The sequence below is a fragment of the Antechinus flavipes genome, chromosome 4 (assembly GCF_016432865.1).
Source record: "Antechinus flavipes isolate AdamAnt ecotype Samford, QLD, Australia chromosome 4, AdamAnt_v2, whole genome shotgun sequence".
In the NCBI taxonomy this organism is placed as follows: domain Eukaryota; kingdom Metazoa; phylum Chordata; class Mammalia; order Dasyuromorphia; family Dasyuridae; genus Antechinus; species Antechinus flavipes.
The window spans coordinates 306019930-306043388 of NC_067401.1; the positions used below are offsets into that span (position 1 = coordinate 306019930).

The 23459-nt window shown below is 32.6% G+C and overlaps 1 protein-coding gene across 1 annotated transcript in view; it reads left to right on the top strand.

The window, feature by feature from the left end:
- Nucleotides 1–23459, top strand: part of NKAIN2 (sodium/potassium transporting ATPase interacting 2) — a 1366633-nt gene that overhangs the window by 725155 nt on the left and 618019 nt on the right. Inside the window, exon 3 of the mRNA XM_051997681.1 lies at nucleotides 15406–15486. Coding sequence (XP_051853641.1) covers nucleotides 15406–15486 — 81 coding nt within the window. The remainder of the gene's footprint in view (nucleotides 1–15405; nucleotides 15487–23459) is intronic.

A 23459-nucleotide genomic window follows, 5' to 3' on the forward strand; every position in this document is an offset into this window, starting at 1 on the left:
TAAAAATTATCCATGTATATAAAAAGCTTTTAAAAAGCTTTTTTTTTTGCTTTGGAGCATAGTGGATCCTAGAAGATAAGCTCCCAAAGAAACCAGAAATACTCACATAACAGAGAAACAAATACCACCACCAAAAAGAAAGGAACAAATATCTGTGTGCAAATACACAAATACATATATATTTGTGTTTAGACATACATACAAAGACACATGGGTGTGTGGACACACACACACTCACATGTAATTAGATCTGACTTCTAATTAGGAAAAAAACTTTTAAAATAGTAAATATATACTCATAGTTCTAAATGTATAGTAATTTTTAAAGAGCTTGCTCTTAATTTGGTGGAAGAATTACAACTGGGGAAGAGAAAAATCTTCCCCATCATTAATATAAAGGTGAAATGAAAGATAATCTCATTTTCAGATGTGGCAAATAAAATTCAGAAATAAGTTATTTGCCAGCTCTTTCAAGGTTAAATCATTTATTTCCAACCCTTAGCTTTTAAATGATAAGATTTATAAGTGTGATGGGACTATAACTTTATAAAGTTGTCTGCATGTCCAATATTCACGCTATTTTTTTTGGTTTTGTTTTATCTTGTGCATTTCTGTCTTATTTAGGGACAGCTGTGGTATATTAGTTGTAACAGTATGCTCAATGGAGATAAGATCCAGTCATGGAAATGTTTAAATGAAATAGTATCTGCTTTTCCACTATTCTACTCAATATCCCAATTCCACAAAAAGGAATATTTATTAAAATAGCTAAATATTTATATTAAAATATAAATGCTAAATAATATGTAGGAAAATCAAATAATTAAACGGGATGTTACTTATTATTTATTTAAAAAGTTGTTATCCCAAAGAAGGCAAGGAAGATCACCTGTGGGCTAAGAAAGCAACTTATTGTCATTCTTAGAATACCAGCTTTATTTTTTATTTTCTATCTCTAAGGTTACCTATAGGACTCAAAATAAAATCAGTGAGGTGTATGATTCTGATCTGGTATATACACCAGCTAACTGTACTGTGATATTATAATATTTTGGAAGGAGAGCAAGGTAAGTCATCTATATGATAGGGAGAAGTCAGATCTAATTACATGTGAGTGTGTGTGTGTCCACACACCCATGTGTCTTTGTATGTATGTCTAAACACAAATATATATGTATTTGTGTATTTGCACACAGATATTTGTTCCTTTCTTTTTGGTGGTGGTATTTGTTTCTCTGTTATGTGAGTATTTCTGGTTTCTTTGGGAGCTTATCTTCTAGGATCCACTTTGCTCCAAAGCAAAAAAAAAAAAACCAAAAAACTCTTGATTAATTTCTTTAAATCTAAGTCCTGATGTCCTGCGGAGAAGACTCCTTTTCCTTTTCCCACAGGCAACACTAAACTGTGAAAATTTTGCCTCCACTTTGCTAAAGTCATAGATGATGTAATTCTTCTTCCAACAATAAAACACTTTTACATGACTTGCCTGACTCTTATGGAAAGTCTTGGTCACATTTTGAAAGGGAATCTAACACATTGAAGTTGCTTTATGCATGCCTTTATGAAATGTAGAGAGAAACAGTAACATGGTTCCCATTATTTCAGGTCAACATGACATCCTTTAGTATGTCTGATTTTGTGTAGAAAAGCCAAAGTCTCTATTATGAAGCCAGAAGTGCTTCTATAATTGAGGGGCTGTTTATCAATTAGGGATCAATGGCTGAACAAGCTGTGGTATATGATTGTAATAGAACACAATTGTGGGATAATGATGAGAAGGATGATTTCAGAAAAACCAGGGAAGATATATAAATTTCTGCAAAGGAAAGTGAGCTGAACTAAAAGAACTTGTCCACAGCGATAGCAATACTGTAACATTGAACAACTGTGAAAGATTTAGCTACTCTGATCAAGACAAAAATGCAAGACAATTCCAAAGAATTCATGATGAAAAATGTTATATATCTCTAGAGGAATAACTGATATCAGTGCAGATTGAAATATACATTTTTAAATCTCTCCATTTTTCTTTTTTTGCTATATGACTAATATAGAAATATATCTTGTATGATTTTGAATGTATAATTGATATCAATTATTTGCCTTCTCAATGGGTAAGAGTCAAGCTGGAGGGAGAAAATGTAGAACTAAAAAACTGAGTGTTAAAATAAATAATAAAATTTTAGAATTTTGTTTTGTTTTGGATTTGCATTGTAGAAGTGCTTTCATAATTCAGTATCATCAGGATAATTTGTCCAGATTAGTACTACCTGATTCTGTTTTAACAAGTTATTCTTCTACACAGAACACACTTCTTTTAAATCCAAACTAGAGGTTCTCCATCTCTCACAATACACAATACCATCCTAATATTCAGGCACTATTTGGAAATGACCAAAGCAGACATTCGGATTAATTTATAAGCTTCTCTGGCCAGGTTTAATTATACTACTGACCATCTCTGGACTCCTGGAAAATATTTGCATATCGGCAAGCAGGTCTGACCTTGAATCCAAAGCCTGTCTACCTACTGGCCTCTTTGAAAATGGTTTTCTTAAGAAGTTAGATAATTTGATAGCCTTATGTGCAATGATCTCTGGTGTTATGAGGATCCACTCACTAATACCTACTTCACAGGGTCTCTAGGAGAAAAAGTGTTTTGTAAACCTATAAATACCATTATTAGTTATATAGTTTTCCAACAATTGCTCCTCTGGAAGGCTCATGAATTCCTTATGTCCATAAAAAATATAATGATGTCATACAACACAAGCACATAAACAAAATACTTGACTCGTTGACAGGAGAAGACAGAATTGTTTTTTGTTTTTTTTTTTTTTTTTGTTTTTTTTTTGTTCTGGTTATTGTTTTTTATTTGTTTTTTTCTACCTAAGTGAATGCTTGGGAGAAGGCATGCAAGCTAAATGGAGCTACTCTAAGAGTCATTATAATTCAAGTGGACTATCTTTCTAGATATATAGATAGATATAGATATATAAATATGTGTGTAAATATATATGTATATATAGGCATGTATTTAAGTATATGGGTATGTATACACACATGTGTATCTATCTGGTTTTATAAGACCAGAACTTGGAGTTGGCAAATAAAATGCAAAAAAAAAAAAAAAAAAAAAAAAAAAACACAGAAAGGGAAGGGAGAGGAAAGAGGAGACAAAATAGAAAACATTTTATATTTTATTGAAGTCCTTTTATATTTGTAAAGATGAATTAGGCTGAAAACTGGGATGAATCTTGTGGTCCTAAAAACAGTTATATCTGAAGATATCTTGATAACTATTCTTTTAACAAAAAAACCCTACACGATTGCTTCTGATGAAGCATCTGTAAAATGAGGTGATCTCAATTTCTGAAAGCTATTCTAGAAAGTGCAAGACAAGACAAATTCTAGTATGCTGGAAAGGTCTCTAGTATCATCATAGATTTAGGGACCTCAGATGACATCTAGAAGATGCAGTCCAAAAGAAATTAAGTCATTTATCCAATGTTATAAATGTAGCAATTATCATAGAATTTGAACTCAGTTCCTCTGATTGCAGAGCCAGTGTTCTTTATATTGTACTTCTAGCTTCAAAGTCTCAATGAATGGTGGCATTTGCTACCTGGAGATCAGCCTACCTGGAGACTCACCAAGTGTTGATTAGTGGCTGGCTATTGACTTCTTTGACCATGGGCAAAAGTAAGAAAAATATACAATGTCCTTCAGTTTCATGTGACCCTTCTGTTCCTGCAATGACTATGACAGAGGGCTTCAAATGGTAGTGGGAGATTCTAAGAATCCAATAGTTCTTAAATAACCCATAAACTTTGACGTATCTTTAGTTATTCTAAAGATGAGAACCTTGGCAAAGAATAGGGGGTAGAAATGGTGCTGGAGCAATACTGATGTCAGAATGTTGTCTTTTTTCAAAACAGAAACAAAGAGGATTTCAGATGCCTATGATTAATATAACCATATTAGACTGAATATAATTTTGCTTCTTGAGTACAATTCTATAGCCATCTATCACTGATTAGGTCAAACTGTTATAATGTTATTTTGGAATTTACTGATAACCAGATCAGATGTCTCATATATATGCACCAAAAATGAATTTTAGACAGGAGAAACTCTTGTAGTAAGGTGCTAGGTAACAAGATTTTCTACCTTTGTACTTATTCAATTATGCTTTAATCTATCAGGTCATAATTTCCTTGATTTTTCTCTGGAGTTTATCAGCAGAGAACAGTCACTACAGATCTATCTTTGAAGTATAATAGTAAAAGTGCTATGTTTGATGTCAACAGACTACAGTGTGAATATTGGCTCTTCCACTGCCTATCAGTATGACCTTAGACAAGTCAAACTTCCTCTGGACCTCAGTTGCCTTATCTCTAAAGTGAGGATAATAGGCTAATTAATCTCTGAGGTTCCCCCCAATTCTAAATTTAAAAGTTTGATTTGTTCTACTCTATGATCTCCTTCTAACTCACTCTATGTACTAGCTCCTAGTTCTATTTATTAATTTCAAATGAATGCATATTCTACTATATTCTCATTTTAATCAAAAATTATTTTTCATTCTATCACACTCACAACTCCTAGGCTGGGTTGTGTAGAGTACAGGCAGGGCTCATAAATTACCAATAGATAAACAACAGTCTTAAGTTTTTGTGTTGAAGTTGAAACAAATTTCTCCCTAATACCAACACAAATTACCACAAGCAAAGGAGATGGGAAAGATATTTTCTGCTAAGGCAGAGAAAGGAAATCTCTTCTTCTTACTCCCACAGAAGCTCCTATTGTTTGTTATGCCATATAATTATTTAAAAGTTAGTTACAAACATTGCATAGTGATGCATCTTAGTGTAGGTATCATATTTGCACTCCTAGATTGTAAATCCCATGAGAGAATGGAAAGAGACTACATCTTATTTATTCATTTTGTCATTTAGCTCAGTGTTTTGAACATGTGAAAAGAATCATTAAATCAGTGAAAACCTATCACCAAATTTAAGATACAACAATAACAGAAACATTTATATGCTTGTGCCAAACATTGTGGTAAATGCTATACTAATATATTTTATCTTCTATGTACAAATACATTTTTTCATTTTATTGCCAATAACTCTGAGAGGCAGGTGCTATTATTATCATTTCCATTTTCCATTTGTGGAAACTGAGGCTTTAAAAGAGCTTTAGTAACTTGGGGAAGATCACTCAGCTATTAAGTGTCCAAGACTGAATTCAAATTCATGTTTTCCTGAGTAGTATTTTTTATCAATTTGAGAGGCAATAAAATTGAAAACCCATTTAGACAGTTCACAGAACTGTCAATTCACTCATTTTAGTCAAAATGAAAGAATTTGGAATCAACTAGAATGGCCTTTGAAAATTCAAGAACACCTCACCACAATAAATTAATGAATTACTGTTAAGAGGAAAGGGTATAGTTACAAATAGATCTTCAGATGCCACTTTCATTCAATGCATGTTGAGTAAATACTAATTAACTGACTGGGTTTCTTTATTATACTACTTCCCTCCTCCCATCAGGCAAAGAAACAAACAGTACCACTTTTCCTTTCTCCCCATTTACAAAGAGGATATAACAACTTAATAAAAATTCGTCAATTGTTGTCAATATTGACTAAAAGTCCCAAGTTACATTATTTATAATGAATTTTATAAGAAACAAGGTGAAGAAGTTTAGCTGTGAAAAATGTTTTAGAGATCCTTAGACTATCACTTTCATATATGTCATATTTGATAAAGTTCAAATTAATATGAGAGCATAATCAGTGGGCTGTAGGACAAACATGTTTCAGGAAACATACTACCTAATCTTTCAATATTGATGACTTTCTTTGTTTAGTAAGCATTGCCACAAGAAAAAAAGAGTTGATAGGAAAGTGGAATTTTAAAATATATTTTCCCTGGATATAAGCAGTCTATATATATATATTTATTGTTTTCCCAAAAACTCCTTTCACATCCTTCATCTTACACCACTATCAAAAAAGGGAAGAGAACAATCAATTCAGGAGTCAGATCAATTGCCTATTTTAATCTTCATCACAATGAATGCAGGATTCTCCAGTTCAGTTCTGAAAGTGAATGACAGTCTATTTTGCTGAAATTGATTTCATAGATCTAAGGATTAGAGGAACAGAAATATTCTGAAAACATTACAAAAACTAGAAGGATGTTTCCTTTGTCTTAAACAACAATATTTATTCCCATATTTTTGTTCAATAAAGAACTTAAAATTTTTTATCAATCTTGAAAAAAAATCCTATTAACAAGTATTAGGTATCTCACTCTGCCATATCCTAATGGCTTATCTGTTTGTTGTTTTTCACAAAATGAAACTGGGAACAGTCAAAGCTTTCATGATTGATGTGAAAGACCATTTAATTTTGTTTCATACTTTCATACTGCTAGTACTATTGTTAGGCATTTTTTTTTCTTTTCTATCTAAACTTTTTTAAGTTTAAATTTTTCTTAATGCATTTTTCTATTTCTTCCTCTATCTCTCTCTTTATCTCTCTTTCTGTCTCTTTCCATAGTTTTAATTACTTCCCTAAATAAATAATTGAGTGGCCTAAAATGTGGTTACTAGGAAGCAAGAAATGTATAAAAAATTTTTAAAAATCGAAGAAATATCATCTCATTCAAATCTCAGTTTCCAAGAGGAGTTTAAGTTACATGGAATTGTAGGATTTTTTGAGATGGAAGACAATTAGAATGTTACCTCTTTTACAAAGAATTAAGTTGAGGCTCAACATGTTTCAACAATTTTCCCAGAGCCAAGGATGCAAGGATGCATAACTAGTTTACGATAGTTCCATCTGTCTATATAGATATATTCCAAACATGGATGAAAATCAGTGCAATGGTGTTCAGACAGGAGCTAGAGAATTTTCTGCAAGTAATGGCAAGAAAGCCAATTTGGGTTCATACATAGAATGTAGAAGGAAGAGTTTGAAAAGTGAGTTGGAATGAGATGTAAAAAGTATTTACACTTTTATTACTCTATTATTCAACAAGGTATAATGCTATTTTCCCTTTACAATTATAAAATAAAAATTAATTACAACTGCTGAGCTCAGTATATACCATATAAATATGCATGCACATACATATTTCCATCTCTATTTATGTATCTATTTGTCTGTTTATTTGTCTATCCATATCTTCAGAGAACATAAATTATTTGAACATTAATAAGAGCACAAGAGCCAGTCTGACTACCTTGGCCAGTTTATTTTCATTAGTCAATTATTTTCAGTGCTTTAAGGATCAAAATGTATTAATCAGACAATGACTCATTTGTCTGATTGTCCAATTCTTAATTGTCCAAATGACAATAGTCAATATGACAAATGACTCTATTATGCTGGTCTTTTAATACTATATGAGGAAACATAGAATGGAATGGAAGTTTTTCATAATAAAAATTAGGGTAAAATTAGTTTTACAAAAAGGAATAATTTAATAGAACAACAAGAATCTTTGACAGATTGGGCAATATATTATTTCACTGGGAAAGACCAACAGTAATATCTCTGTGAGAAAGATATCAATTCTAATAATTTCCAACCTGAATAATTATCAATGGGATACCATTAAGTAGCAGTGGGCATTGAACAGGAGTCAGTGTGAAGAGGGGAGTCTCAGACTATAAATAATGATGATGATTGCAAAGAGAAATTTAATTGTAGGGCACATTGACAAAATGTGCTCATAGACCAAATTACAGAGGAATGTAGAAGATTCTCAGCATTTACACCATTAGGCTTTAGTCAATTGAATGAGATTTAATTTAGATAAATGCCAGATAACAAACCTAAGAAAACAAGAACAAAGCAGCATTCCAAAAATTTCAAAAACAGGAATATGCAGAAAAAAACTGTAGAGATGCTATGATAATAGGAAATTAGATGTAAGCATATCTTCTGAAGATGTAGTAATAAATTCTCTATTCTTATAGACTTAGTCATATGTAGGTACATTAAAACAAACATGCTAAAGCAAAGACATAACCCTCCTTTCGAGCCTATTATTAGGTGAATACAATGTAAGCTTAACTTCTTTATCCTCAATCTATCAATGAAAAAACATTTATTAAGTGTTTTGGTAGATAATGTGTATGCATAGATTTGTACAGAGAATAAATACACATTATTTTTTAAAAGGAAGGCCTTAACAGATGAAGTTACAAAAGGATTAATTTAGAAAGGGTACTTAGGCTGTGTTTGGAAGGAAGTACAATTATAGGAAATGACCATGGATAAGGAATGAAATCCACAAATGGGTGTTGGAAAGTACAACACTATTGAGATAGGAGGTGGAGAATAACCTGTGAGTGATGGCCAAAACAAGAAAAAAAAACTACTCCATAGAACACAGAAGCTAGGAAAATGAGTTAGGATAAGGTCAATAAAGTATTTCAATGTCAGAAGTTATTTATGTTTTGCTGGAGAAACAACAGGGAGGCACTGGGATTCCTTGAGTAGAGGAGTAGCATGGTGTTTGACAATTATGGATGATGGATCTTGGAGAATCAATTTGAAGCAGAGAAGACAGTTGGAAGGCCAAATGATGAGAGCCTGACCTATTTTTAGGTCAGCTATGCAAATAGTGATAAGTTGGATATGATATATATTGCAGAAATATAATAACGTACTCAGTACATTATTAATAAGTCCAAGAGATAAAAGGATTCTGAAGTATGCCTTGGAAGAAGGGATTAATGGATTCCATGTGATTACTTAAAAAACAAAGTTCATGATCATAAGCTATAAATATGTGAAAAGTAAGAATAACAATGCGCAAGAATTGGAGAATACTTGAGATTCTTTAGAATGGTATGATATTCAAAGATGGGCAGAAGCAGCTACACCCAAAGAAAGAATACTGGGAGATGAATATAAACTGCTTGCATTTTTGTTTTTCTTCCCGGATTATTTATACCTTTTGAATTCAATTCTCCCTGTGCAACAAGAAAACTGTTTGGTTCTGCACACGTATATTATATCCAGGATATACTGTAATCTATTTAACATGTAAAGGATTGCTTGCCATCTGGGGGAGGGGGTGGGGGAAGGGAGGGGAAAAATCGGAACAGAAGTGAATGCAAGGGATAATATTGTAAAAAAATTACCCTGACATGAGTTCTATCAATAAAAATTTATTTTAAAAAAATAGAATGGTATGATATTATCGTTACTCAGAATTATATACAAATGTTGTATTGCACACTTTTTCTATTATCAAAGAATAAACAATGATATTTTAGAAGGTGAAATGAAATTAAATTGGGAAATAAGAACTTTTGACATTAAGAATAAAATATTGTGACTAAATCAATTAGATGCAAAAGTGACATTAAGTAAGTAGTGAAAACATTTTAATGGGAGAGGCTCTTTAGGAAGAATATTGGAATAGAAAACAAAGTTCTAGACTTCAGTGTCTGCTGTTCCACTTCTTGGCTATATCTGACTTTTGGGTAAGTTTGTTAACTTCTGTCTCTGTTTTATTTATTTACAAAATAAGTATCAGATGTCTACCTCACAGGGGAAGGATTTGATTAATGATATCATAATATATCATTTAGATGGGACTTTAAGTTTTACAAAGCATTATGTATATATAATTTCATTTGGCCTTGAGAACAATCATAGATTTTCTTCTTTTTATAAATGAGGAAACTGAGTCTCATGTTACAAAATATATATGTGTTTATACATCTAATAAAATGTCAGTGTAGAATCTAAACTTTTCTAAATTCTAAGTCTGCCACTCTTTTGCCTATCCAATGAGATAATAGACAAGTGATTGAGATAATTATGAATCACTATGAAAACATAAAATATTATTATTTTGGTATTCAGTAGCATGCTTTGCCACAGCATAAGTTAATAACAAATAATTGTCAATTACTGCATTAAAGCTGTTTTGAGGGAGATATGATAAAACATTAATTTGTGAGTAAATATTCCATGATTAAATCAGGGGATTGGATTATGCAATTTAATATTGAATGACCAATGAATTCAACGAAAAGTAAACAACATTGTATAAGTAGTAAATAAATTACTATCCATTTAAATATCTGATTACTTCATTTATATCGTATCTCCATGGGTCAATTTAGATAGGATCTTTTAAAGTAAGATGGTATTTGCCCGTTCTAGTTTTTAATGTGATTTTCTTCAGTTAGCTTTTGTATCGCTTTTTCCATTTCTATTTGAAGGTGTTGTTTTTTAAATTATAGCTTTTTTTCAAAATATATACATGGAAAATTTTTTATATTCACCCCCACAAAACCCTGTGTTCTAATTTTTTCCCTCTCTTCCCCTTCCTCTCCCAGATGGCAAGTGAGGCAATATAAGTTAAGCATGTGCAGTTCCTCTCTATATGTATTTCTGCAAATATCATGCTGCACAAGAAAAATCAGATCCAAAATGGAAAAAAAAAATGAGAAAGAAAACAAAATAAAGAAAGCAACAACAAAAAGAGTAAAAATACCATGTTGTGGGCCATATTCAGCTCCCACTGTCCTCTCTCTGAATACAGATGGCTTTCTTCTTCACAAGACCAGACAGCTGGTCAGAATCATCTCATTGTTGAAGAGATCCACGCCCATCACAATTGATCATTTTATAATATAATACTGTTGCTGTGTATAATGATCTCTTGGTTCTGCTCATTTCACTTGGCATCAGTTCGTAGATCTCTCCAGTCCTGTCTGAAATCATCTTGTTGATCATTTCTTAAAGAACAATAATATTCCATACCATTCATATACCATAACTTTTGCACCCATTCTCCAATGGATGGGCATCCACTCAGTTTCCAGTTTCTTACCACTACAAATAGGGCTGCCACAAACATTTTTTGCACATGTGGCTCCCTTTCCCTTCTTTATGATCTTCTTTGGATATAAGCCCAGTAAACATTGCTGCACCAAAGGGTATGCACAGTTTGATAGCCCTTTGAGCATAGTTCCAAATTGCTCTCTAGGATGGTTGAATAAGTTCACAACTCCACTAACATTGTATTAGTATCCCAGTTTTCCCACATGCCCTCCAACATTTGTCATTATCTTTTCCTGTCATTTTAACTAATCTGAGAAGTATGTAGTGGTCCTTCAGAATTGTCTTAATTTTCATTTCTCTGATCAATGATTTAGAGCACCTTTTTCATATGACTTGAAATGATTTTAATTTCTTTATCTGAAAATTGCCTGTTCATATCCTTTGAGCATTTATCAATTGGAGAATGCCTTGAATTTTTATAAATTTGAGTCAATTCTCTCTATATATTTTAGAAATGAGGCCTTTATCAAAACCCTTGAATGTAAACATTTTCCCCGGTTTATTGCTTTCCTTCTAATTCTTTCTGCATTGGTTTTGCTTGTACAAAAACTTTTTACCTTAACATAATCAAAATTATCCATTTTTCATTCATAAAGTACTCTTCCTTGGCCACAAAGTCCTTCCTTTTCCACAGATCAGAGAGGTAAACTATCCTTTGTTCTTCTAATGAGTTTATAACCTGACTTTCTATGTCTAAATTATAAACCCATTTCAATCTTATCTTGGTATAGGGTATTGTTTGGGTCAATGCCTAATTTCTGCCATACTAATTTCAATTTCTCAGCAGTTTTTGTCAAACAGTGAGTTCTAATACCAAAAGCTGGGGTCTTTGGGTTTGTCAAACACTAGATTACTATAGTCATTGACTGTTCTGTGTTCTGTGAACCCAACCTATTCCACTGATTGACTACTCTATTTCTTAGCCAGTATCAAATGGTTTTTATGACTGCTACTTTGTAATATAGTTTAAGCTCTGGTACAGCTAGGCCAGAAGGTGTTGTTTTCTTCAGTGGATTTTTATGGATTTGGCCGATTGTATTCTTAATGAATTGTTTTCTTCAGTCATTCCCCCTCCCCTTCCTTTTCTAAGCTGTTGACTCTCTCTTTCTAAGCTGCTGACTTTCTCTTATTTCTTTTCTCATTTTTTTTACCTCTCTTATTTGCCTTTTAAAGTCTTTTATGAGCACTTCCAAAAAGCCTCTTTGGGCTTGAGACAAATTCATTTCTTTGATATCTCCTCTGTGGACATTCTGTCTTATTCTGAATTTGTGATTTGGTCTGTGATAGTAGTTTTCTATGGTCAAGGTTCTTTTCTATTTCTTGCTTATTTACTTTCCTCTTCTTTTACTATTTCCTCTCTCTCTCTCTTTTTGTTTTTAACTTTTGTATTTGGGCTCTGTTTCTAAGGTAAAGAAGGCACTGTTCCAAGCTTTCTGTACATCTTTGAGCCTCTGCTTTGAGCACAGAGGCCCTTCATGTTTGCAGGGAGTAGCTTTGCCTCCTCTGTTACGGAAACATCCTAGTTTCCCAGAGTTTACCTTCTAAACTGAGAGTGGAAGCTCCCCTTGATTTGCTCCTCTACTGAGCCAGGACTGAAGGTTTCAGTTGCTGATTTGATCTGAGTAAGATCTGGCTTTCTTAAATTCTGTCTGAGCTGGAATGAACACCCTTTTCACTCCAGTGAGAATGACCTTTCTTGAAGTTTTTCCAGTCTATCTTGACCTGGAGAGTGCCTTTATTCCATCAGACTCTGTTCAGAAATTTCATGTGGGTTTTTGAGAGAAACTGGAAGAGCTCAAGTAGATTCCTAACTTTTCTCCACCATCGTGGCTCCACCCCCAGAAGTGTAATATGATATTTGTCAAGGTATCATTTCATGTCCTAGAATCCTAAATAAAAATTCCCATTATTTCAGTAGAACATTTCATTCAATCCACAAATATTTATTAATGAGGAAAAGCACTGTACTAGGCACTAATTATATAAATGGATATTGTAATGGGGGTTGTAAATATATATAAACAACTACATGCTAGTTTGGCAGGGAGAGAATTAGAAAGTGATCAGGAATAGATGTCTATGTGGTGTAATACTCTGATGTGTCTTAAACAAAGAGAATGATTTTGAGAGATTAGGATAAGGAAAGAGTGCATTTCTGGCAGAGGGGATAGTGCGTGCAAGAACATAGAGATGGGACATAGGATATAGTATAAGAAGAAAAGAGAGAAGACCAGTTTGTCACAATCAGAGTTCAATTGAATCTAATGTTAAATGAGATTTATAGATTGTAAGCCCCCTTAGAATAGGGACTCTCTTTTGACTCTTTTTGTATCTCTAACACTCATTACACTTCCTGGAACATAGTGAATTCTTAATTCATGTTTATTGAATGAATGAATCCTAGAGACAATGAGAAGTCATTGGAATTGATTGTCACTGGAAGGATCAGGCTCATTAAATGATGCAATATTTTCTTTGCCCTTGAAGATATTCTTAAGTTACTGATGTAGGAAACTACTATCTACTCAGTTAAGGAAACATATTTTGGCAGCAGTTTAGGATGACTAGAATTTATAGAGACAAAGTAAATGAAGAGGCTGATGCAATAATCTAAATGAGAGATGATGTAGGTGTAAATTAAAGTGGTAGCTGTATATGTGTATGTATGTAGTAGAGAGAAATAATATGGTGTGAGAGATTTTGAAGGCAGAAACAGCAAGATCTGTTGATTGATTCATTATGTGGAATGAGAGTGAGGTATCCAGAATAATGCTATTATTACAAATTTGAGATTCTGGAGGAACGGTGGTACCTGAGGCCTAAATAAAGAAATTTGGAAGAGAAGAGGATTTAGGGTAAAAGTTAATGAGTTTAGTTTTAGACTATTGAATTTAATTTAATATGTCTCTAGATCATCTAATTTGTAATATTCAATAGGCAGTTGGTGATGTAGGAATAAAGCTTACAAGACAGACTTAGGCAGTATATATAGATTTATGAATCATTGGTATAGTTGAAATGATAATTGCTCCCATGTACCCATGGTAGCTATTAAGGTTGCACAGAGAAGAGGGAGCCAGTAAAGGAAGGAAGAGAAGACAGATAAGGAAAGTGCAACACACAGTATCAAAATAAGGACAAGAAGGATGAACAATTACAAAAGATATGATGGTAGTTTTGGAGAGAACACTTTGATTTGAGGTTGGAAGCTGTACTATAAAAGATTGAAAAATGAGTGAGAAGAGGAGATATTGGGTATAGCAGATTTGTTAAAGTATTTGGTTGAGAAAAAGGAAGGAATAAGTTACTAGAGAAAAATAGAAGATATGAGAATTGGGAATAGATGATTGAGGCTGCAACATGCTGAAGAAGACAAATGGGATCAAGAAGCATTTAAGAAGAGTTAATTGAGCAAAGGAAAAAAAAAACTTATGTCAGAAACTGCAGCAAAGGAGTAGACAGTGAGATGATGTCAAGTATGAGATGATGATTTAGTATGAAGAAAATGGGAGAACAGGGAGCTCATATGAAAGGATCTTTTTTTTTTAAGAGATGAGATCCTTGTAAGAGATAGAAAAAGGTGAAGCTCAAAAAGGAAAAAAATGGTTTACAAGAGTCTGTGAAAAGTAATAAGGAATCAATTAGGGAGGAATAAAAAGATCAGTTTGCTGAAGTGAGGTAAGTGTATAATGACTCTGAAAACAAGAATTTTTAAGTACATATTCTGCAAGGTCCTATAACTGAAAGAAGATGGTGAGAATGATCCATGACTTAAGTTAGACAAGGGCATATTCAGATTTGAGGATATTGAATAGTGAAGAGATGGACTGACTGACATTTCAATAAATCTTATAAACATTGTTTTATAGATGTTTCCCTTAATTACAAAAGAATGCCTGCCAATGACAAAATGTATGTAATATTTGATATTCTGTAAGTAGTACCTTTCAAATGTTCATAATGTGAATTTTTATTTGCTTTCCATTAATACTCAATAATTTAGTAAAGGGCATTACGAAAGTGAGATACCATGGTAAAGTTATATGGTAACTTTTATGATAAATATATGGTAATATGTTGTAGTAAATAATAGTGAAACACCATTGGAATATTTAAAACATTACTGTTATGTTATAAAAAAATCTGAGAATTGAAATTTTGGCCATTTCTTCTCTATATACTGTTTTATTGGAGGCTCTATGAAAAATACCAAGTCTTAAGGTACTTCCTGTATGAACACAATATCATTAACTTCTTAAGTGACAGCAAATTTCTGGTGTGATTATTTGAAACATAGTCTTGTGGGGTTTTTGTTTGTTTGTTTGTTTTGGTTGGTTGGTTATTTATTTATTTTATTTATTTTTAACAAAAGAGACTCTATGTAAAATATTTTCTTCTTTTCTTTTCTTGTTTGTAATGTGTTGATTTTCTTTACATCTCGAATTGCTAATTTTAAAAAATGAATCAAGTATTGGTTCTCTCAGTAAAATATCATTTCTCTCTTTCTTCCCAACAGTATGCTATCTGGCTAGTCCTCTGGGTTACATGGAATGTGTTTGTTATCTGCTTCTACTTGGAGGCTGGGGACCTCTCAAAGGTAATTTACTATCTAACTTGTTTCAGCCATCAGTCCTGGGTTAGGAGCCAATTCTTAAAATTAAGTTGTCTTTTTATGAACCCTCCTATCTTTAGATAGATGAGTCTAACTCAGTGTTCACTTGTAGTATTCTGTACTTTGGACCAAGGTAGTTCTTTACCTAAAAATATACCAAGATTTGTAGATATATCACTGATTATACTTGTGAAGGAAAATGAGAGTGACATATTTTTTATCATCTTTATTCAATTTAGATTTAAACAAATATTCTAAGTAAGGACTTTGACAATGGTGTTGAATTTTTTTTTTTTTTGGCAATTCATATCTTAAAGGAAGAATAGAACTTTGTTAGAAATCATTTACCTTTTCTTGGGCTTTCCTGTTCATTTCCCTTCGTACATATTGCCTATATGAAAATGAAACAATTATATAGAAAGTTGTTATAATTAAATTATTTGGCTTTTTTAGCAGCTCTTTTCTGGTGACAAAGAATTGGGTATTGAAAGTATGCCTATCAGTTGGGGAATGACTGAACTAACTGTGGAATGTGATTGTGATGGAGTGTTATTGTGCTTTAAGAAATGATGAGCAGGATGCTCTCAGAAAAACCTGGAAAGACTTACATAAGCTGGTGCAAAATGAAATGTACTATATACACAGTAAGAGCAATATTTTAAGCTGATCAGTTGTGAACAATTCAGCTATGCTCAGCAATAGAGTGATCTCTGAATAGAGTGATATTCTGAAAGATAAGATGAAAAATGTTATCAGTACTCAGAAAAAGAGCTTATTTTCCTTATTTGCTTATTTCCTTACTTTTCTTCAGGTTTTTTTTTGTTTGTTTGTTTGTTTTAGTCTTTTTTTTTTAGTCTATGTTTTCTTTCACTACATGACTTATATGGGAATGTTAAAAATGAATTGTTGCCTGGGTAATATTATTTACAGTAGAAATAAAACACAAATAAAATCTAGTTCAAAATTACTCTTTGAAAGACATTTTTATTGTATACTTTCTCATGCTTAAAAAAGTGATTTTCCCTTTTGGGGTATATGATATGAAAAAATCTCAGCTTTCATTATGGATATAATTTTGTTCCATATAGACTTCATAATTGTGGGGGGGGGTTCTACTTTTAAGAGTATTTATACCTGGCAACATATTATTCTACTATTAAGTGAAAATGAATTATGAGCTTTTATGTGCATTTATAGTATTCAAATTTCTGTCACACAATACTGTGAACAGACAGCATCTATATCTATCTATCTAATATTCTATACATATAATGCTTTGCGCATATGCTTTGTGCCACGCTTGTCAAAATGAATGCCATTGGTCTAGGTTTTTTCACTCTTCCTATTAGTATTTTGAGAGTAGAGGGGAAAGAATGCTTAAATTAGATGTTACACTTGTTTTAAGTCTTAATCCTGAATCTGCTATTAACTTGTCTTATCTTGAATAAGATGCATCGCTGTTCTATGCCTCAGTTTCTTCACCTGAAAAATATGATTATAAGAGCATGTGTCTTCTAAGGTACTTTTTAGTTGTAAAATCTATCAAACTGTCTAGGTTTTACAAATCTATTTTGAATTCAGATTTATGTGATTTTAAATGTGTAGTGCAATAAAGAACAACACTGGAGAATATTTTTAAACCCGCTGACTATACTTCTATTTACTGTTTGTCTCAGATATAAAGTTGATGTTAATATAGTAAGGCATAGATGCATGAAATATCAGAAGAAACTTTACAGATCATCTAGTCCACTGGTGTCAAACTAAAAAAAAAATTCCTGTGGGCCACAAATTGATTTAGAAAACTACAAATTAACACTTTATATTTTTATTAAATATTTTTCAATTAGATTTTAAACAGATTTTGGGCCCCATAAAGAGTTTTCCAGGCACAAGTTGTTGACTTTGTCCACTCAAAATTCTATTCCACAACTTTCACTTTACATATTAGGAAACGGAGACTCAGAGAACTGATATTTAAGGCTAATATATTAGTTTTTCTACCTTACCAGGTGAAAAAAAATTTTTTCAAATTTAGATGATATTTTGACACTTTATACTAATAAACCTAATTGAGATAATGCCTTTTTTAAACAATTGCATTGATGATTAACTTTTTAAATAGAAGTAGAAAAAGAAACAGTGAATGGTTTTATTAATTTTTTTTCTTTACTGGTCACAATGAAGAGAAATGAAATATGGACATCTATAATACTCCACTAGTACCTAATGATATCAAAAGAGAAGAATGCCTCAAAACATTGTGTAGGGTTGCAATGTGTTAAGTTTTAAAAAGCCATCACAAGCAAGCATGGATACATTATGATCAACATGACTGGAAGAATTTCTGTATCTTTGAGAAGAATCCATTTGAAAGGTCATTTGCAATTTCTGAATATACTTCAGATTCTACTGAGATTATGAATTAATTCAAAGAGGAAAGGACATAGAGACAGATAGTAACTTCAGTACTAATAATCTGCCCTCTACTCTGAAAATTACTCTAGGAAGAAGTCTATCTAACCAACTGAAAAATTATTTCTAACAGGAGCAGGGATCATTTAGTATAACTGAAAATATGTTACATCAAATTATTTCTATTGTATTACATCAATGAGCTAGAAATGGTCAGAATTTAAGGCAGGTTAGCCCATTTATAACTTTGACATATGTATGTATGTATGTATGTATGTATGTATATGTATATATGTATATAGATATATATATATATATGAATAAAGATTAAAATGATCATTTTAATTGTTTTCAGTCATCTCTGGCTCTTCATGACTGCATTTGGCATTTTCTTGGCAAACATATTAGAGCTGTTTATTATTTCCTTCTCCAACTCATTTTACAAATAAAGAAACTGAGGCAAACATTTTAAGTGACTTGCCCGTGAGTCTCAGAGTTAGTGTCTGAGGCTACATTTGATGCCCTCTTTCTAATTCCAAGACCATAGCTTTATCCACTCCATCACCCAGTTCTCCCTTTTCAAAGAGTAGAAGATATGTTTCAAAATAGTAGTTATATCTTACTAAAACATAGTCTTAGTCTAGCAAGAAAAAAAGTTGATATCTAATAAATTAGGAGTGTCTTTAATCTAAATTGGCTTTGTCTTAATTTGCCATTAAAATAAAAGCATTCAGAACACTTTTTTTTTTATAATGGCTCCATTAAAATAATTTGAGAGTGATACCGCATACAGATTCCAGCTAATACAAATTGGGATGGATGTACCATTAGAAGATAATCTGAAATATCTTCTAGATTACAAAGAGAATAATTCCATTTATCATTCTTATACAAAATTTGCTCCAATCCAAAACTAGTTTAATAAATATTGAATACCTCTAAACAGACTTAATTTATGTATTCACTTCAGTGACATAGATCATATCTTCTTCATACCATAAATTCCTTCACTACATCTATCTTTGGATACTTAATAACCAGTGTGGCACAATTCAGTGGAAAGAAAATTGAACTTGGATGAAGAGGCCTTGGTTTCAAATTCTATCTCTACCAACTGTATAACTTTGGATAAATCACTTATCTATAAATTGATGCAATGAGTAGATATCTCAAATAGGTTCTGATATCTCAAGATCATTCCAGTGATGAGTCAATGATTTTATGATTCCATTATAGATAGGGTTCTGCCAACAAGGCAGCACTCCTTTATGATTTAGTAAAAATCAGATTAGAAGGTTTCTGTGGCAGAAAAAAAAATGTGTTATCTTGTCATTAGACTTTTCCAACATAGCTCTAGACTACAATTTATATAATAAGCTTATGGTTCAGGACTGTAATTTTTTGAATGCAGGAAAGTCCTAACATGAAAATTCCATCTACCAATCAGGACTGGCATTTGGTCTATAACTTCTCATCTCAGAAAGTTGCTGGTTCACTGAGGAGCTAACTGAATTTACCACCTTCACAAAGCTGGTAGGTGTCAAAAACAGTCAAAGTTATACATACTTACAAGGCTAACTTTCTCTACAATACACAGTAATCTCCCTTATATTTATTTACATCTTATTGTGATTTTAACAAAATAATCCACATGTACTTCGAGTCATATAGGAATGGGAAAAATGGAGCGTGTAATCTAAAATCACAATATTTATTTCATATCCATATGTACATGCTAATGGGTGTGTACACACACATATACATGCACATACAGACATAACATTTTATTTTTTTCCATGTTTACTTTAAGAAAAAAAGACAGAAAATATATTACCAGATCTGTGATTATTCTCCTGGGTATTTATTCCTATTAAGCAAAATATGTCAGGGACTAGACATATACTGCACCAGATAGACTTGAAATAGAAAATACCTAATATCTTTTGGGGATGTAGAATATTAGCCTTTATTTTCCACTAGGGATTTCCTAGGATCCCATGATCCTCAAGGGACATGTTGACACAGCATTTTCTTAGAACCATTTAATAAAATTCCATCTTAATAATAAAGGCTTCCTTCCTTCCCTGTTTTTCCTCTTGTCTTTGTGTGTCTCTTTCTCTGTCTTTCTCTTTGTCTCTCTGTCTATCTGTCTTTGTCTTTCTCTGTCTCTCAATAGAAAATAGAGTTACTGAAATAAAGAATTATTTCATTTCTTAATAGAGTAGAGTAACATAGCTTGGGAATTTAAAAAAAAAAGAAAACACCATCGTTTTTTAATGGAAATCCATCCATTTTTATCAAATAAGTCAACTTATTTACTTTACAAGTAAATCTTTCCTAAAGTCTTTTGCTTCTTGAAATTGACTATAAGGAACAGAGGCCATGGGATGAGTTTACTCCTTATTAGAGTCAAAGAAACCTGTAAAGAAGTCTACGTTTTTAGTACCATGAGATTATCACTTGCTTAAAGGAGTGGAGGAACTAAGGGATTTCCACTAAGTATCACTGCAGAGCTGATTGGGGTCTTTACCAGTGATCAGGGGAGGTAAGGATGCATAATGGAGATCAGGCTGATTCTTTTTTTGCAGCAATCACTGAATGTCTTTTGCTGAAATCTGGCTCTATATGCATCTAAAATCAGAAGGGTTTGTTTTACTTCAATGCCAACAATGAAAAAGGGGACAAAAATGCCTCAGGGTGGGGGGTGATAATGTTGGGAACAACTAAAGCTCCCATGGACATATGGTTTTATGATTGGGATCATATACGGGCACAGCACGCCCTGCTACAGAGTTGTCTTCCTTTATGGCATTTCTCTGATCCTTTGCCTCACTGTAACCCCCCCTACACCCCTAGCTGTCAGGCAAGCCTTTCAGCAAGGTACCATGACCAATGAAAGGAAATTGTTCAGGCGGCTCAAAAAGAACAGACAGGAATGCTTCTTAAAGCTCACATTTTGCTTTCACACAGGAAAACCCCATACAGCCTACCAAAGATGAATTCCTGACCTAATTTATACATCTCTGCTTTCCCCCATAATCCATTTTGTTCAAAGAAATTCCACAGTAGAATGAGTTTTAATGGCATTTTCCTTTTTTTTTTTTTTTGAATAATCACCTGAAAAAATTGTGGAGCAGATATTTACCCATATTGGCTCAGTGAGGTGGGCTAGGGAGCCCTGGGGGGGCCAGGTTAGTTTAAGAAAAGGGAAAATGGCTGTATGAAAATTTTATATGAATACTACACTCTCTGCACTCCAAGTTGTGGCAGAAATATAATGATTAAGTGCCCATATGCTCAAACAGAGAAAGTCAAGGTAGGGACTTGCTGCTGAAAGCAGCCTCTAAGTCTTGAAGATTTGAAATCGTATAGCTGCAAGAGCATAAAGAGTTTTATAACACATCCTGGTTGGTAATGGCCCTTTGGCAATGAAGCAGTTAATAGCATCTGCTCTGTCTTTCATTTTACAACCCAAAGCTGGTCTTAGCAGAGTCCATGAAAATTTAATCATTTTCTTTTAACAAACAATCTAAAGGATAACTCTAAAGGGCAAAGTTATATGTGTTTTTCCTTTTCCCACTCTAAGGGTTTGAGAAAGGTAAGATTATAACATTTAATTTTTTAGTTGCTCTGTCTGCCTCATATCCCTTAAAGTAATATAATGCCAGAAGTGATCAAGCAATCAATGGTGAATGGAAAGTACATAGATATATGAAAGCATGAAATGAGAATACAGAAATTGTATCTATTGCTGATACATAGGATGTCAAATGAAAAAAAGAAACATATTATTTTCTCCCATTACTCCCAAACTACTGGTTTTTATACAACTTCTTTTGATTTAATTAGTGTAGATAGGGTTTGTATATGTGAATTTCCAATTTGTTTGCAAACAATAATGTGTATTTTAGAAACTGCTATCTAATGAATGGGGAAAGAAAGGATTAAAACAAGTGTTTTTGGAGTTTTCACATTGATTATCCATATTTCACCAGTTCTGCTTCTCATATCATGGGTTTCCAAAATATGTCCACTAAATAGGGGAATAACTCAAAGGAGTATGTGATTAACCAATTGAAATGCTCTAAGAAGATGTATTGAACACTACTGTCCCCATGATATCCAATATATGAGTTTGTCTGCCACAGAATCCTATTTCATGATTATGCATTTTCCTTCATCTGTGTAGTCTCCCAATTTCTCCAGTTCAGCCTCACTTGGAGCCCTAAGAGCACGTATGATATACTCTTGATTTTGGCACCTTCAATACCACAGGTGCTTTTGGAATCATATTTCATATCATCATTTTATGTCTATAGCAGGTGTCCATTTCATAACTGTAGTCTGGGAGCAGTGTTTGGTCAATCTAAGAATTTCATCCTGCCTGTGACCCAATTTCTTTTTTGTTTGATCAGAATGAATGATCTAGCATGAGTAGGTACAGTTTGAATTTCAGATCTCTTTACTTTTTGTTTTCTTCAAATCTTATCCCTCTTCCAACTTTGCTATTACTATGTACTCATCCAGGTTGACAATTAGTGTCATTTTCCACTCTTTGTCCTCATTTTCTCCATCCATATGCAACTGGTTAGCATATCTTGTCATTAGTCATGACTAAGTCCATAATCAACAAGCCTACTACATAACAGACACTATGTTAGCCACTAGTTATACAAATTTAAAGATAAATATAAATATAAAGGTATATACTCAAAGTATTTATGTATTACATTTCTTAGACTACATTTCTTCACATCAATCACCTTTGCACCAACTGATCTTACATCTTGTTCAGATCTTCAACATTTTTTGCCTCAAAAACTAATCTCCTGATTGGTCTGCCTGCTCAGTCTTATTCCCTTTCAATTCATTCACCATATGAGTACTAAAGTGATTTCCCTAAAATGTGGATCTGACAGCTTTACTCTCCTATATTATAAATATAAGAGGTTCTCTATTAAGTTTTAGATCAAATATAATTTCATCTTAATCTCATCCTTTTAAATTTGCTTTTATATGTGAGTTTTATACTAGGCAAGATTTGGTTCACTAGTACATTATGTAATTTATAAATAACTAAATATGTAATTATTTACCAATGGTATTACATGATCAGTTAAGTCCAGACACCACTCCATAAGACAGTCCACAGATTAAAAAATAATATTTAAAGCATCAACCAACTTGGTATAGAAATCTATTAAGAGATTGTTTCAAGAATATATGTTTTTAGCAAAGCCTGACTTCACCATTCTATAAAATAGATGATATTCTGACAATTCCATGAAGTTATTGAGTTCCCTAAGTTACAAAATAAAATGAAGGTCAGTGAAGGGTTAAAAAGAATATTGAGTTTAGAGTTATCAGAATTTTCTGATTTTCAGTTTTCTCATCTGTAAGATGAAGACTATAATATTTATATGAGAAGAATCACAGAATAGTGGGTATATATCAACTCCTAAAGTCAGGAAAAATTTTAAGACATTTAACTTCTGTCTTTGACCTATACTAGCTCTGTGACCATGTATAAGTTTTTTTAATCT